The 15,033-nt window shown below is 60.2% G+C and overlaps 2 protein-coding genes across 4 annotated transcripts; both read right to left on the minus strand.

Annotated features, from left to right (window-relative positions):
• Positions 1-1,920: 1,920 nt before the first annotated feature.
• Positions 1,921-6,443, minus strand: SLC39A3 (solute carrier family 39 member 3). 2 transcript variants are annotated; one of them, XR_007891546.1, is made up of 4 exons: positions 6,404-6,443; positions 4,658-4,995; positions 3,067-4,168; positions 1,921-3,025 (listed from the first exon to the last, which is right to left on the minus strand). XR_007891546.1 is itself a non-coding variant. In XM_051639508.1 (3 exons), the coding sequence occupies exons 2-3, from the start codon at positions 4,862-4,864 to the stop codon at positions 3,434-3,436; spliced, it is 942 nt and encodes a 313-aa protein (XP_051495468.1). In that variant the 5' UTR covers positions 4,865-4,995; positions 6,404-6,443; the 3' UTR covers positions 1,921-3,433. The 2 variants fall into 2 exon arrangements, 1 of the variants encoding a protein (XP_051495468.1); XM_051639508.1 differs by having other exon boundaries at positions 1,921-4,168.
• A 1,851-nt stretch (positions 6,444-8,294) lies between these two features.
• SGTA (small glutamine rich tetratricopeptide repeat co-chaperone alpha) lies at positions 8,295-15,010 on the minus strand. Of its 2 annotated transcripts, none has more exons than XM_051639509.1 (12): positions 14,967-15,010; positions 13,808-13,958; positions 12,604-12,707; positions 12,335-12,419; positions 12,065-12,164; positions 11,033-11,137; positions 10,713-10,851; positions 9,935-9,997; positions 9,493-9,530; positions 9,032-9,121; positions 8,671-8,794; positions 8,295-8,411 (listed from the first exon to the last, which is right to left on the minus strand). In XM_051639509.1, exons 2-11 carry the CDS (start codon positions 13,905-13,907, stop codon positions 8,680-8,682), a joined length of 939 nt encoding a protein of 312 aa, XP_051495469.1. In that variant the 5' UTR covers positions 13,908-13,958; positions 14,967-15,010; the 3' UTR covers positions 8,295-8,411; positions 8,671-8,679. The 2 variants fall into 2 exon arrangements, with proteins under 2 accessions (XP_051495469.1, XP_051495470.1); XM_051639510.1 differs by having other exon boundaries at positions 8,295-8,480.
• Between the last annotated feature and the right edge of the window lie 23 nt (positions 15,011-15,033).

The raw sequence follows: 15,033 nt of genomic DNA on the forward strand, positions 1-15,033 counted from the left end.
GACGGGATGTGGATGCACGGACAGGGACAGATGGAGAGGGATGGGGACAGGGGATGAGGACAGGGATAAATGGAGCGAGACACGTGCAGGGATGGGGACAGATGGACAAGTGGAGAGTGATGGGGACACACGGACAGGGCCAGATGGGAGGGGGATGCAGGGACAGGGACAGACGGACAGAGATGGGCACACAAGAACATGGATGGGGACAGGAATGAGGACAGACAGACAGGGATACAGGGATGGACACACAGACAAGGACCATGTGTGGACATGGGCACAGGTGGGGACACAGACACACACGAAGAGGAACATGGATACACAGCCCAGGGACATGAAGATGGGGACAGAGCCCCCCAGGTGGTGAGAGGGGGACACAGGAACAGCGAGACAGAACAGAGGGACACCCCGAGATGGCAGGACAGGGTGTGCTAAGGCCCCGTGGCAGGTGGGGGTGGCCTGGGCAGGGTCTGGCTTTGGGGACACAGCTGCCACCCTGCCACACCAGCACAGCCTGTGCACATGCATGTACACACACGTGTGGCCGGTGGCACCACAGAGGCTCTGTCACCAACCGCAGCGTCCCCTCAGAGCGGGGTCTGGAGCCACAACCACGGCCTGGGGAGCTGGAAGGTCCCTGCCAGGGCCCGGGGACAGTGGCTGCCAGGCCGTGTGACATGCCAGCTCCTGAGTGGCAGCAATTAAAATCCGCAGCTGCTATGAATAGCTGCGGGAACGGGGGGGCACGGTGCCACCCCCTCGCTGCCACCACGCATCCCATGAGGAACCCCGGTGGGAACGGGGGGGCAAGGCTGCCGCTCCCCAGCCCCCTGGGCCACCCCCCCCCCAGCCTTTCCTCGGGGACACGGCCCCGGCACTCACAGCCCCCCCTCCGGAAAGTCACCGCGCGGGGTGCCCCCATCCCCGCAGCCCCCCCGTAGCCGGACGGATCCTCCTCGTTAAGGGAAATGAATGAGTTTCCATCGTCGTTCCAGCCGCTGCGGCTCCTCCCCCGGTTCATTCAGCCCGAGGCACCGGGGGGGGGGGAGGGAAGGGGGGGGGGGGCTGCACACGCGGGGCCGGGGGGGCAAAGAGGGGTGGGCGGCAGAGGATCCTGCCCCCAGACTCAGTGCAGCTCCATCGGGGTCCAGCCGGCAGCTCCCCCCGCCGCTGCTCCCACCCCTTTTCCCCGTGGGATTCGGATTCGCCTCCCCGGGATGTGCACGTGCTCCCGGCGCGTGATCCTGGCACCGGGAGAGCTCCGGGATTCCAGATAAACCAGAGACACGCGGGGAGATGCTGGAGCCTTTACTGGGAGCAGGGGAGGGGGTTTGTCCTTCTCCACTCCTGATCCCGGCCTGGAAAGATGGACCTGGGTGTTCCCGGGTGGATAAACCCCCCGAGGGACGGAAGGGGGGGGGAGCAGGAGAGCAGCTCCTGGGGCTCTGTGCCCCCCAGCCCCATTCCCAAATTCCAACGGACAAGGAGAGAGCCCAAGATGGAGCCTGTCCCTGCTGGGACCACGGGGGAGGAACCCTGATCCCTGCTCCCATCAGATCTTTTGGGTGATGATGATGAAACCTCCTCCCAGCAACAGCTCCTCGTGGCTCTGGGGCTGGAAAGGAAGGATGCGGAAGAGAAGAGGAACAGGGCCCGGGAAAGCACATTTACCCAAATGCAGGGGGGGAAAAACCAACACAGGACAAGAATTTGGGGCAGGAACAAAGAGGCTGAGCCCCAGGAGGGCTGTGCTTCCCCCCCCCTCCCAGTTTCACACCTCACCTCTCCCCCCTCATCCCACCTGCCCGGGACACGGAGCAGCCGCCTGCGGGGGAGAAATAACACACGGAGGCTTCACCACGTGGAGGCAAATTACATTCTCATCAGGCCCCGCTAATTTGTGTCATCTGAGGCCTAAAATAACCCTCCCTCCCCCCTTCCACGCCGGTTTTTCAAAGCAAGATGAATTGACTCGGGGCTGGTGCAGCAGCTGGAAGGAGAAGCGCCGGGAGGCTCCTCGCTCCCCGGGCGCTGCAGCCGGTGCCAGCGCTGGCCCCGGGGTGCTGCTTCCAGCCTCTCCCATCCTTCTTCCCACTCCGGATCACGCCGCCAGGGCTGGTGCCAGGGCTCAGCCCCCCGGTAGAATTCCATTGGCGCTTCCCAAAGCCCTGCTCTGCCTGCGGAAGCTGCCGCGGGAGCCCAGGCTAGGGAGGATTAAACCGCAGCCCCTGCAGGGGGGGCACATTCCCGGCTCCAGCCTCTGATCCATGGGGCAAAACCAAAGGCTGCCAGTGGGATGGGCAGGAGGCCCAGCTTCCCTGGCGGGCCAGACCTGCTCCTGCGCGGTCAGGTGCAAGTGCCTCTCACCAGCCCTTCCACAGCTTCTGAAACCCCCCCGGAAGAGCCTCTTCTCCTTTGGGAACGCCGGCAAAGCGCCCAGAGCAGCCTCTGCAGCACAGCAGTGCTGGCCCAGCACCCCGGGAGCAGCTCCCCAGCCTCTGGTGGTGCTGGGGGAACCCATCCCACCCTACACACACAAGCATTTGCCCTAAAAAATACCCACTGGGAATTGCTGCTGCCTGTCCCTTAGGAAATACCAGATGCTGGGGGCTGCAGCTGTTGAGGATTTGCAGCCAGGGAGAGAGGGATTTGTAAGGGATGCACTGCCAGGCTGCTGGAGGCTTCCTTCAGGGAATGCTCAAGGGAGGGATGAGACGTGGAGAAGGAAGCACGGGACAGGACCCGGCCTCGTTTCTTCCTGTTAATCACCGAGGAACAAAAAGCTCCTGGAGCCACTGGTGGGTTAAAGTGGCAGCTGTGCCCCCCCCGGGGGGGATGTTATTTTTGGCAGCTCTTACAACCAGGTTTTGCTGAAAACTAAGCAGCTTAGTGCAGCCATCCCCATCCCACCTGCTCCTGGTTGGATTTCTGCTGCCTCTTCCCACCTCCTTGGAGAGAAGGAAGCTGAGTCGCAGCCACAGTTCCTGCAGTGGGTGCCAGGGGAAGGAGGGAGGGGGCTGGTCACCTGGATCACCAGGAACTCCCAGGAGGGAGGGGGCTGGTCACCTGGATCACCAGGAACTCCCAGGAGGGAGAGGGCTGGTCACCTGGATCACCAGGAACTCACAGGCTGGGGCAGCTCTTTGCAGACAGCACCAGATCCACAACGTGTCACCTCATCTCCACACAAGCTGCTGTACCCACAGACCCCCCCCCCAGCAGGGACAAGGCCTGGGACCCTCCCCAAGGGGACACTCCTTGTTTTTATCTCTGAGCACACAGGAAGGATTCTCCCTTCTTTGGGAAATACCAGCTGGACCATGAGGTTTCACTTGGCCGTTGAGCTTCAGTGTCCCCTTGGCTGGAGCAGGCTCAGCTCCGGAGCCGTTTGCCAGGGAAGGGAGGTGGGGTTTGCTTCCCACCCTTCCCACTCTCACCACTTGATGAAGACCAGCCCGGCCAGTGCCGTGTATCCCAGCACCAGGAACAGAACCTTCAGGAGACGATTGTTCTTCTCTTCCAGCTCCTTGGCAAGGATCTCGAAGAAGGTGACGAACAAGAAGGTGCCGCCCGCGATGCCTTGCAGGAGGAGGGAGATGATGCTGCTGGCTGCACTTTGGGTGCTCTCAATCCCCATCCCGATGGAGATTCCCAGAGGGATCATCAGGCTGACTGGCACAGCCAGCTTCAGGGCATCCCTCATGGGCAGCGAGGCCTTGGCCATGCTGACACCCAGGGCCACGGCCACCAGCGTCTCGTGAACGGCCACTCCCAGGAACAGGTTGATGACCTTGCTGCCCTCCTCCTGCAGGCCCAGGGCCAGGCCTTCCAGGATGGAATGTGCACACAGGGCAAACGTCAGTCCCAGCAGGCGCAGGGGCCCGGAGCGGGAGAGCTCCTGGATGCTGAGGCCGTGGCAGTGGCGGGCGGGGTCGCCGCCGGGCGGGCGGGCGCGGGAGGGCCCGAGGAAGGGGCTCTCGTACTCCGAGTCGCTCCCGGCATCCGAACTGGCGTTGAAGGTCTCCAGGTCAATGAAAGAAGGTTTTTCCTTCTGGAAGGTCAGGACGAGCTGCTCCACAAAGACCGTGACAAAGAAGCCAACCATCACGATGGTCTCGGCCAGCGGGTAGTCCGTGGTCACGTTCCCCTGCTGCAGAACTGCATCGAGCTGGAAGGGAGAGAACAGTCCAGAGGGAATCACTCCCCTCGGCCCTTCCGAGGGGGAATATTCCCACCGGGTTCACACAGCTCCAAAGGGACACCCCATGGATCTGTGGTGCCTCGGCAGGGTTACACGGGCCTCAGTGGAAGAGGCAGGGAACCCACCTGCCTGGGGGGGTGTTAAACACCCACAGAATGGCAGGAGCTCTGAGCTGCTCACCCTGGTGATGCTCAGTCACCTTCTGTCACCCCCCCCAGTCACCCCCCCCAGTCACCAGTAGCCAAATGGGGGGTGGGCACAGCTCAGTCAGTCCTCCTGATCTGAAACCCCAGGCACAGCACAGCCCTTTCTGAGGAGACTCCACAGGCAGGACATGGACCCTTGCCCCCATTCCCGAGCTCTGCTGGCCTGGGGAGGGTGATCCCCCCCCCCCCCCAGCACACACGGGGCCACAGACTCATTAACAGCCCTCGTTAGCAGGAGGCCAGCAGGTACCTTCTCCCTGAGGGCTGGCAGCAGGGCGTTGAAGCAGGTGGCCAGGAAGACTCCTCCTCCAAAGGAATTGCAGAGGGAAAGAACCTTCCTGGAGCAACGGGCCTTCTCGTGGTCAGCACTGATGATCCTGACGGGCAGCAGGGACCCGGCCAGCATCAGGACACAGATGCCCAGCAGACACAGCACCTTGGCCACCACCAGCTTCATCGTGCTCCCTGGTGAAGGCTCCTGGTGGGAGGCAGCTGCTGGGGGGTCCCTCCAGCCCCTGTCAGAGAAGGGACATCAGCAGGTGACAGCTCGACCAGGCCTGGGGAGAAAGATGCTCCTGGGCTCAGAACCTGTGTACAGGAAAAAAAACAAAGAGAGGTTTTTGGGGTTTAGCTATTTTTGGGTCTTCCAACTGTGAGAAAAAGAAGAGGGACTTGACCTGGTGGGATTTGCCACCCAGAAATGAACTCAAAGATCTCCCCTCAACGTTCCCAGGGGGTTTGGTAGAGTTGGATTCACTCCTGCTCGGTTTCCTGGGCCTCCATCCCAGCTCTGCAGCAGGAGTCAGTGGAGGCCTCAATCCCTGGGGATAAACAGGTCTCCAGAGGGAAACCCCCTGGAGAAACCAGTGCTGGGCTCCCTGCTGCCTCGGGCTGCACCAGGGAGGAGGCAGAGGCTGCTTCATGCAAGGGAAAAACGGGATTTGAGCTGCCTGGGTCACAAACATTGACTGAATTTGAAACCTAAAGGCATTTCCCCTCTCCCCAGGCTGCAGGCAGGGGCAGTGAACCTTGGGGGCACAAAACCATTTTACAAAATAACAACTATTTACAGAAAAAGGGATCAAGGTGAGCAGGTCCCTGCACTGCTGCCCTGCTCCTGCAGCAGCACCTCGAGGATCTCACCTCCCACTTGCACAGAATTGACTCGTGAAGTCAAACCCACAGCACCTGGAGAAGGGATCTCCCCCAGGAAAGAGCTGCCAGACCCCCCCCCCGAGCCCCCCGGGGTGGGGTGGGGGGGGGGCTGCAGCACCCAGAGGGGTGAGGAGCCCACCCAGAGCCCTTCCAGCCACGCTGACAACCCCCCCCCCGTGATGGAGAAGGTACCACCTGGGACACCTGCTGGTTGGAGCAGCAAGTTTAATTTTAATCCACGGGATTCCCGAGGCTCGGGGGGTCTCCCCCGGGGGCTGCCAGCAGGAACCACTGTCACCCCCGAGCCCCGAGCCCCTCCCGGGCGCAGCTCACACCCGGCTCAGGCATCAACCCCGCCCTGCTCAGCCGGTCACGAGCCGATCCAGCAATTAACAGCTCATTAACAATGCCCAGCGCTGGCTCCGGCACGAGCAGCCCCGGGGGTCGCTCAGCCCAGCCCGGGGGGACCCCCCCGGAGCCGCCCCCGGGAACCACCGGAGAAGGGGGTGCTGGGGGGGGGGGGGGCTGTTCCCAGGGGGTTCCCCGGTTGTTCCGAGGGTCCCTGCGGAGGCCGGAGCCCCCGTGAGCACCGGAGATGGGGGGTGGAAATAGGGGGGGGGTGGGGGGTGCAGAGATGGGGGGTGCAGAGATGGGGGGGGGCGGCAGCGGGGCCGGGGCTCAGCCTGAACCCCCCCCCCCCCGTTACCTCAGTAACCGCCCCCCCAGCCCCACTGCCGCCCCCCCCAACACCTCCCACCCCCCATTACCTCACGACCCCCCCCCCCCGTTACCCCGGCAACGGCCCCCTCCCCTCGCGCCCCCCCCCCCCCCCCCAACTCACGCTCCGTCTCCCGCTCTCGCCCCGTCCGGGCAGCCCCGCCCCCTCCCTCAGCCCGCCCCGCCCACGACGCGCTCCCATTGGTCGAGGCGGGAAGAGCCGCTCGCCCATTGGCTGAGAGGACCGCCCGTCAAGCCGCCCCCCCCCCCCGCCCCGCGGTGCCACCACGAACGGGGCCCCCCGGAAACACGGAGCGGGGACCCCCCGGGCCCTGCGCCTCGGCGGCCGCTTTTGGTTAAAGAAAGAGGGAAATCGGGTTAAAAATCACACCGCCCGTTCCCGGCGGGGCTGAGGAACCTGAAAAATGACCATTTTTTCTTTCTCTTCTCCTGCGAGGCGCTGCCCCCGCCGCACAGCCCAGCAGCGCTGTGAACCCGGTGGCAGAAAAACCCTCCGGAGGGATGTACAGGGAAGGAAACGGCACCAAAATGGTCCAAAGAGGGAGGAAAAATCCCTGGGTTCCTCCTTTTGGACAATTGATTCCTGAGGGCTCCCCTGGGCAGGTTACAGAACCAGCTGGAGAGAAGCTGGAGGGAGCAGGAGCAGCAGCAAAGGGAAGATCCTGTTTGTGTTTTGCAGGAACCAGCAGGGAACGGCAAAAACCACCAGGGAGAAGTGGATCCAGCCCGTGGTGAGTCCTCCAGGGAGCAGAGCCCTGAAGCCCAGAGGGGCCCCAGGTCTCTCCTCAGGCACCCGGGCAGGAGGGAGAACCAAGAAAGTGTCCAAATATTTTATTCTTCACAAGTTACACCAACCACGTGATCACTGTATGGAGCATTTTTACAAATCGTTTTGTTTTCCTTGATGTTCATCTCCCGCCACCCCTGCTCCCTCCCTCCCTCCCTCCCAGCTCTCCTGAGGGGCTTCTCCATCCTGCTCCCAGCCCAGCTGCCCCGGGGGTGCAGAGGGGACCCCCCCCCCACCCCCCAACAGCTCCTGGAAAGCAGCTCCCACCTCCAGCCTCGGCCAGTGACTTCTGGGGGAACTGGGCAGAGTTTTCCCTTTGCCTGAGGAAGGACACAGGGAAGCAGAGGAGGGGAAAAGCTGCAGGGGCTGGAAGTGGCTGCAGCTCTTCACTGGCAGCTGCTCCTCACCCCTCCCTGCTGCTGGATTCCTGACTATCCAAGCAGGTTTTGTTCCCTCTTCTCAGGCACCCTCCATTCCCACAATCAGGCTGATTACTTCCATGCATAACAGACAGATTAAAAAAAGCAGAAGAAACAAAATAAAACAACCCTTTTGAACACCAAAGAAACCCATCATCTCCTAGTGTCCACCTGCCAGGTTCACAGGCTGGGTCATTCCCACAATGGAGCCATAACTGGGACACACTAGACCAAGTTTTGCCAGGATAGGGAAGGAAGCCCAAGCAGGAAACACTTGGAAACACCAAGGAAACTCTGCCTGGCCAGTCCCAACCCCCTGGCACGTCTACACTGACCTTGGAGAGGCCACCACCCACCTGTGTGTGAGACACAGGGCAACTAATCCAACAGAAACCCCATTCCTGGAGGAGAGAAGGTCCCGTGAGCTCCAGAGTGATCCCACATCACCACCTGGTAACCAGCAGGGAGACTAACCAGGGCCTAGGCAGGACTTGAACACTCCTCTGAGGTGGCTGGTGGGCAGGAGAGGGCAGAGGTCCTAGGTCCTGTGCTGAAGAGCCTTGGCCTTCAAAAACGGGTTAAAAAAATCCCCATGTAGCAAAGAGCACAAATGTAACAGGGTGGGTCCTTGGCTCTGCAGGCTCTGGTGCAGGTTTGTGCTCAGCTCACTGCATCTTCCAGAAGACCAAAAAAATCAAGACTAATGGGAAGGCTGAGGAGGAGGAGGAGCAGGGATGAAGACGAGGGGAGGAGTGAGTCTGTCTCTAACATGCAGGTCATACCAAGTGTTTTGTTTTTCCTTGTTTTTTTTCTTCCCCCCCCTCTTGGACACTTCCAACTCCAGAAATGGCAACACACACATGGCTTCCAGTTTGTAAAGCAAAGAACAGTTCCCAGGGGCTGCTCTGCAGGGACAGGGAGACAAGAGATGTGCAGGTTCAGCCTTTGAGGAGATCAAGTGTCCCTCAAATCCCCTGTGGAATAAAAGCAGGGATGTGCCAGGCACTGCAGTGGGTGAGGGAAGTTCTCCTTCACTGCTCCTGGGGGCTGAGCCTTGTCCCTGGGGTGCAGAGATCCCAGCCAGCACCGAGGGGACACAGCAAATTGCTCAGTGAAGCCACCAGATACTGGGGCCAAGCCCACCTGCTGCAGCTGCAGCCTCACCTGGAGGGCTCATTCCTGCTGATCTTCGTTGCTGGCACTTGGAGTTCGACTCCTGATCTGGCTCCTCAGCTGCTCTATTAGCTCAGGGTTCTGCTGCTGCATCTGCTGGGCAAACTGCTGGCCCCTGGGGGGGAAGGAGCACGGGTGACATCAGTGTCCTCCCACCCACACCAGTCCTGCTGCCAGGACACTCCACAGCCCACAGCTCCACACTAAGGAGCAGCTCACAGCACCAGCACAGGCAGCATCTGCACCCAACCCTCAGGCCTTCCCCAGCTCTGAATTGAAGCTTCTGGTTTGGTCAGAAAAGCCCCAAACCCGGGGCCTGAGCAACCCAGGGGAAGCACCAGGATCTACTCACGCTTGGATGAGGCTGGCGAGGTCGTTGGTGGAGGGGCTGGTGCCCGTGGCCCCCATGGTGTTGTGGCCACCAGAGATCATCCCTGACATGCTGCAGGGACAGGAGACATGGATCAGAGCAGGAAAAACCAGACAGAAATGGCTTGGTTTGTGCTGGGAGGGGAGAGTGAGCACAGAGGGTGAAGTTATCTGCAAGTCTTTCTGCAGCAACGTGGGGAAATCCAACTGGCCCCATCCCTGGGGGTGCTCCAGGCCCCAAGCTTCCCAATTCCAGGGCCACAATCCCTCCTGCAAATGTTTCCCCCCCTTTCAGCACAGCCCCAAGTACCCAAACACACACTAGCTCGGGTGATGGGGGTTTGAAGGCTGCCCACCCCTTCCCCCCAGCTCAGACCCACTGCAAACACCAAACACACACACACAGCAACTCAGAGAGGAAATAAAAGATGGGAGCCAACTTACAGCTGCTGCACCTGTGGGTTGTTCATGAGGTTGGATGCCTGTTTAAAGAGGGGAGAGAAAAAAAGAACCCAACACAGCCAATTGAGTCAGCACAGAGTGGGGAGAGAGGCAGATGTGGTGCCATTCAGCCACACAAAGCCAAGGCAGAAGTACTTGGGACCAGCTCACAGGGACACAAACAGCTGGGGAAAGCAGAGTGTCACACACAGGAGCAGGCTGGGAAGGCAGAACAGGGACCTTTCCACACCCAGCACGTGGCAGGGAGAAGCCTGGGAATAAACCACTGGCTTTTTATGTGACCTCAGTGAAACACCAGCAGAGGTTCCTCCCAGTGCCACCCAAACCAATCTGTGAAGTGCCAGAGGAGCTGCCCGTGCTGTGCCCTGCTGCTGTGCCCTGCTGCTGTGCCCTGCTGCATCCCACCCTGCCCAGCCAGACCCACCATGCTCATGAAGCCAGGGTTGTTCAGCAAACCAGCCAAGTCGAATCCTCCAGGACCACCCGTCTGCAGGGACAGAGAAACCACAGGCAGGTGCTGCCCCCCCTGCTGCATCCCACCAGCATCCCCACTGCCCTCCCAGTGTCACCAGAACCCACCTTAACCCACAGCAAACCCTGCCCACAACCCTCTGTGGGGCTCAGCCACAGCCAGGCTGAGGGATGAGGCTCAGGGGGGCCGCTCTGCCTCAGGATCCCCCCCTGCCCAGCTGAGCCCCCCTGCCCAGTTACACACCCCCACTGGTCTTTAGAGCATAAAAATCCCCTTCCAACTGGTAACCACGTTTCTGCAGAGAGCCCAGCAGCAGGGCACTCAGCAGCTTTCCAGCCAGGAAACCTCCAGGTTTCTTCTCATCAGGAAAAAAAACTTCAGGAAAACAGCCCCCCTGGCAGAGCTGACAAGTCACTGACAAGACAAACCTGCATTTTAGGAGCACTGACTTTAACTAAGAAAAGTGCTTAAGGCAAAACTGCTGCTTCAAACCCCTCCTGTCCCACCAGCCTCACTGTGCAGCTCTGCCAAACGAGCCCAGGGTGGCTGTGCTGGAGCAGAGACCTTTCCCTCTGGTCCCAGAGGGATTCCCAGGTCTCATCTCCTGCTCCCTCTGCCTGCACACCATTCCCAGCACAGCCCAGTCCATCCAGGCTCTGCCAGCTGCAGCCCCAGATCCCTCCTTCTGAGCTCACCCCCCCCCCCAACCAGCTCCAGGTTCAGAACTCACTGGACTGGGAGTCTCCTTCATTTTCTGCTCCGCGATTTTCAGGTTGGATTTGTAGGTGTCGTTCTCTGGATCCAGCTCCAGGGCTTTCTTGTAGTAAACCACAGCTTCCGTGTGCTTATTTAAACTGGAGAGGGCCAACCTGTGCCAGGGGAAACACAAACCACAAGCCCCAGAGTCAGACAAGCCCTCCTGCCCCCCAGCAGAGCTGACAGCCCAGGGGTCTCTGCAGGGGCGCAGGGCAGAGCCCCAGCCCCAGCCCCACTGCCAGGGGGGGGTTAGAAATGCAAATTTCAGGGTTCAAAAAGGCTGTCCTGCCTCACCCCATCCTGCCATAGGCTTTGCTGTAGTTGGGGTCGATGCCAATGGCCCTTTCACAGTCTCTCACTGCTCCAGCATAATTTCCCAGTTTGCTGTAGGCAGCAGCTCTGGAGGGAAGGGAGAAAGATGAGAAGAAAAGACTTATCAGCTGGAATCTGCTGGTCAAGGTCACCCCTGTCCCCTCTCCATAGTCTCCTGTTGTAGGAGGCAAAGTCAAGTGGGACCTTGACACAAATCCAGGCTGCTCCCCAACCCCCAGCTCCTGGGCAGAGACATCCAGGCTCTGAGTGGAGCTCTGGGGAGGCAGGAGGGACCCACCCCAGCTCAACCCCCTCGTGCCTCCATTTCTGGGTCACCCACCCCCTCCATCCCCTCACACAAGAGGGGAAACTCTTCTGGAAGCTGCAACCTGCTCCTTCCACTTTCAACCTCACAGCTCCAATGGAGGGACTTGCCCAAATCCTGCTGGGAATCACCCTCAGGCAGCTGAGGAAACCTCAGCACAACACACCAGCTTCTCCTCACTGCACCCCCTGCCCCAGGGAGCCCCTCCCCAGCCCCCAGCTCACTCCTGCAAGCACCTGTACTCATGGTTACCAGACAACAACCCTGAATCCAGGTCTGTTTTGCCCAAAAATTGTGTAACAAACACTTTTCAAATTGAAAAATAGGAAATTCACACCCACCAACTCCTCCAGTTCCTACTGAGGAGCCTCCAGCTCCTCTCCCTTCACTCCTTTGTTTTTATCACCAACCCAGCCTCTCAAACCTGAGTTAACTGCATCAGAGCAGAACATTTCTTGGCATCCTTCTTTCTCCCCAGAAGCCTGGAGTTGGTTTCCACACCCAGGTCCTACCTGGACTTGCCAGGAGGCACAGGGAAGTGCCTTTAAAATCCCCCACAAAGAGCAAGCAATGGAAGAGCCAGCCCAGAGAATCATAACAACAGGGTTTGTGAGCACTGGAGTGTTTCAGACATAAGGAGGAGGGACAAGGAGGGGTGGACAAGGATGGAGAAGGAGCATCATCAGTACCTGTTGCAAAAATACACAGCATTGCAGGGATTCAGGTCAATGGCTTTGCCATAGAAGGACACAGCAGCTTCAAAGTTTTCTGCCTTCATCTGTTCATTCCCTGAAGAGATGGTGGGAAGTCACCCAGTGACAAATAGGGAGAAACAAAAGGGGAAGGGCTGGTCCCCTTGGCTTTCTTCCCATTCCAAGCATTCCCAGGTATGGGGAGAACTCAGCCTCCCTCCCCTTTACCATCTAAACCCCCTCCCACCCCAGCCCCAGGGGAGGTACCTTCAGTCTTGAGCCTTTCAGCCTCAGCTACATCATCTTCAGAGGGGGTGACGGGCTCTGAGTTTGTCCTGAGATGCTCAGGCTCCTGCCCAGGACAGGAAGAAGGGCATGGAAAGGATTCCCATTGGGATAACCCCCCACCCCCCCCCAGTGCTGCCTCCTCAAGCCCAAACCATGTCCCCCCACCCCAGCTCTGAGGGGCAGCAGCAGCACAGAGACCAGAGCTCCCTGCAGGGCCCCACAGCTCCTGCTTCAGATCATTCTCTCACCTTCCCTACAGCAGCTTCAAAGATTTCTGGCAGAGTCTGGGCCACAGCCAGGCCTTGGTCTTCCATGGAGACCCCAAAGGCTGTCTCCAGGCACTGGATGGCCACTGGGCAAGAAGAGGCAGGTCATTAGCTCATTAGCTTCCCCCCAAACCACCGAATCATGAACCTCCTCCCCCAGCACCTCAATTTCTGCCTGTTGAACACACCTGGAAAAAACAAACCAACCAACCCACCCTAAACCAGACAATTCCACAGCCCAGACTTGATATTTGGGCTGAAACCTCCAATTTTACCAAAGGCTCAGAGCTAGGCAAACCTCAGCACTGGAGATGGAGCTCCTGGATGGAGCCAGTCATGACTCCCACCCCCCAGTGGCTCCAGAGCAGGGGCTGGGAGGCAGGATTTAATCCAACTGGGGCTTTGCTGCCCTGTCACAGCCACTGGTGGCACCAAGCAGGGACAGGTCTGGGTGTTTCACTTCCCAGAGGGTGGCTAGTGGCTGTGGCAGAGCTGCACAGACTCCTCCTCCTCCCAACCTGGGCACCAGCTCTGGAAGCTGCTTCTAGCTCAGGGGAGAACACAGAGCTCAGTTTTACAAACCTCCTATTTTACTCCCCAAAAGCACCAGGAATAAACCCCCCCTGCCTCCCCCAGGGATGTCCCCACCACCCTGCAGATGTGCCTCTGCTTCAGTGGGATGAGCAGACAAGCTCGAGGCTGAAGCATAAGCTCCTTAAGTGTCTCTCCAGGACAAGTGTGCCCTGGTTGCCAGGGCAGCCCTCAGAGCCTGCACAACCCCCCCAGGCTGTGCTGGGGAAAAGCACGTTGGGAGCAGAGTGGGAGCAGCACCCTGGCAGGACACAACACTTCCCTGCAGCCAGGCAGCTTCATTTTACACTCCAGGCCTCCTGATGCTGCCTTGCTGAAGATAAAATTGTCCAGTGGTGACCCCAGGGTGAGGGAGGCTTCTGATCCCTTCCTCAAGCTAATCTGCTTTTTAGATACCAAGAGATCAGCTCAGGAAGCAGCACCCCCAGTGCCCTGGAGACCTCCCCAGGAAGACAAATTCCTTGCAAATCTTGAGCAAGGTTTGATGTCAGGAAGAGCCCGGGCAGGGCAGAGGAGAGTGACAGCATCCAACTGTCCCCAGGTGTTGGGCTGACAGAGACAGGGCCACGAACGGGGAAGCACAGAAGCCACCAACCTTCCAGACTCTCCTGAGCATCTGGGGACAGGCCCCCGTGCTGGAGCTGGTCCTGCAGGAACTGGATGATGGAGAAGGCCAAGCGCTTCTGGTGGGCCATGCTGGGAGGCTGCAGCAGCTGCACTCAGCTGCTGGACCTGGAAACAACTACCTGGGGAGAGAGAAGTTACAGGGACAAGAAGTCAAAAGAGTTTTTCTGTAACCATAACCCCTTCCCATGAACCCGTCAGGTCCCCACTCCCCCTCTCCAGCCTGAAGTTCTGCCCCACGAGGCTCCTGCCAAGGGAAAGACAAAGGTGCTACCAAAGCATCTCTGAGTGAGCAGCCCAGCCAAGCTGGGCACTGAGGAGATCACCTCAGAGAACACCCACAGTTTTCTGCTTTCAGAGTGTAATTTGACTCTGAAACAAGGACAAGAGCTGAAGAGATTTGCCTCGATTAGCAGAGCTGGGGGTCAGGGCTGCCACCCCCCCGTGCTGCCCTGCCAGGAGAGGGAGGACACGAGGAGCAGTGACCCCCTGCAGCTCATCCCGAGGCTGGAGCTTCCCTGGGAGCCCCGCACGGGTCCTGCGGGGGGGCCAGAGGAGCTGCTCACACGGCACCTGAGCTGCACTGCAACCCCCGGTGCCTCAGGCTTCACCGGGTTTGCAGCACAGGAAACCCTGCCGGGGGAGTTAGAAGAGAAACTAAACGTTTGAAATACAAACTCCGCGAAGGGGGACGAGCTGAGCCGGCCCTGACCCCGCTGAAAGCCACCGGGGACCGCGCCAGGCAGAGCCACCGAGCGGGACGATCCTCCCAGTCCCCGCGACCAGCGACGCCAAAGCTCCCACCGACCCCCCCGGCGGCTGCCACCGACCCGACACCCCCGGACAGGACCCCAGACCACCCCCCTTCTCCATAAAGAAACGGGACCCCCAACAAACCGGGGGGGGGGGGCGGATAACGCGCCCGCAGCCCGGGGCCTGCACGGCCAGGAACAAACACCCCCCCCCCCCCCAGCGCCAGGAACGCCCCGCGCGGGGCGAGGGACACGCCAGGCCTCGGCGGGACAGCCCGGCACAGCGCCCGGGCCAGGAGGAGCCCCGGGGGGAGGGACCCGGGGGGGACCCGGGGGGGACCCCGCGCCCCGCGCCCCCCGCCCGGCCCCGCCACTCGCCTCCGCCGCGGGGCCCCCCGCGCATGCGCACCCGCGCCGCCCGCCCCGCCTTTATAGCGTCGGGCGG

Source organism: Apus apus, chromosome 24, assembly GCF_020740795.1.
Source record: "Apus apus isolate bApuApu2 chromosome 24, bApuApu2.pri.cur, whole genome shotgun sequence".
NCBI lineage: Eukaryota > Metazoa > Chordata > Aves > Apodiformes > Apodidae > Apus > Apus apus.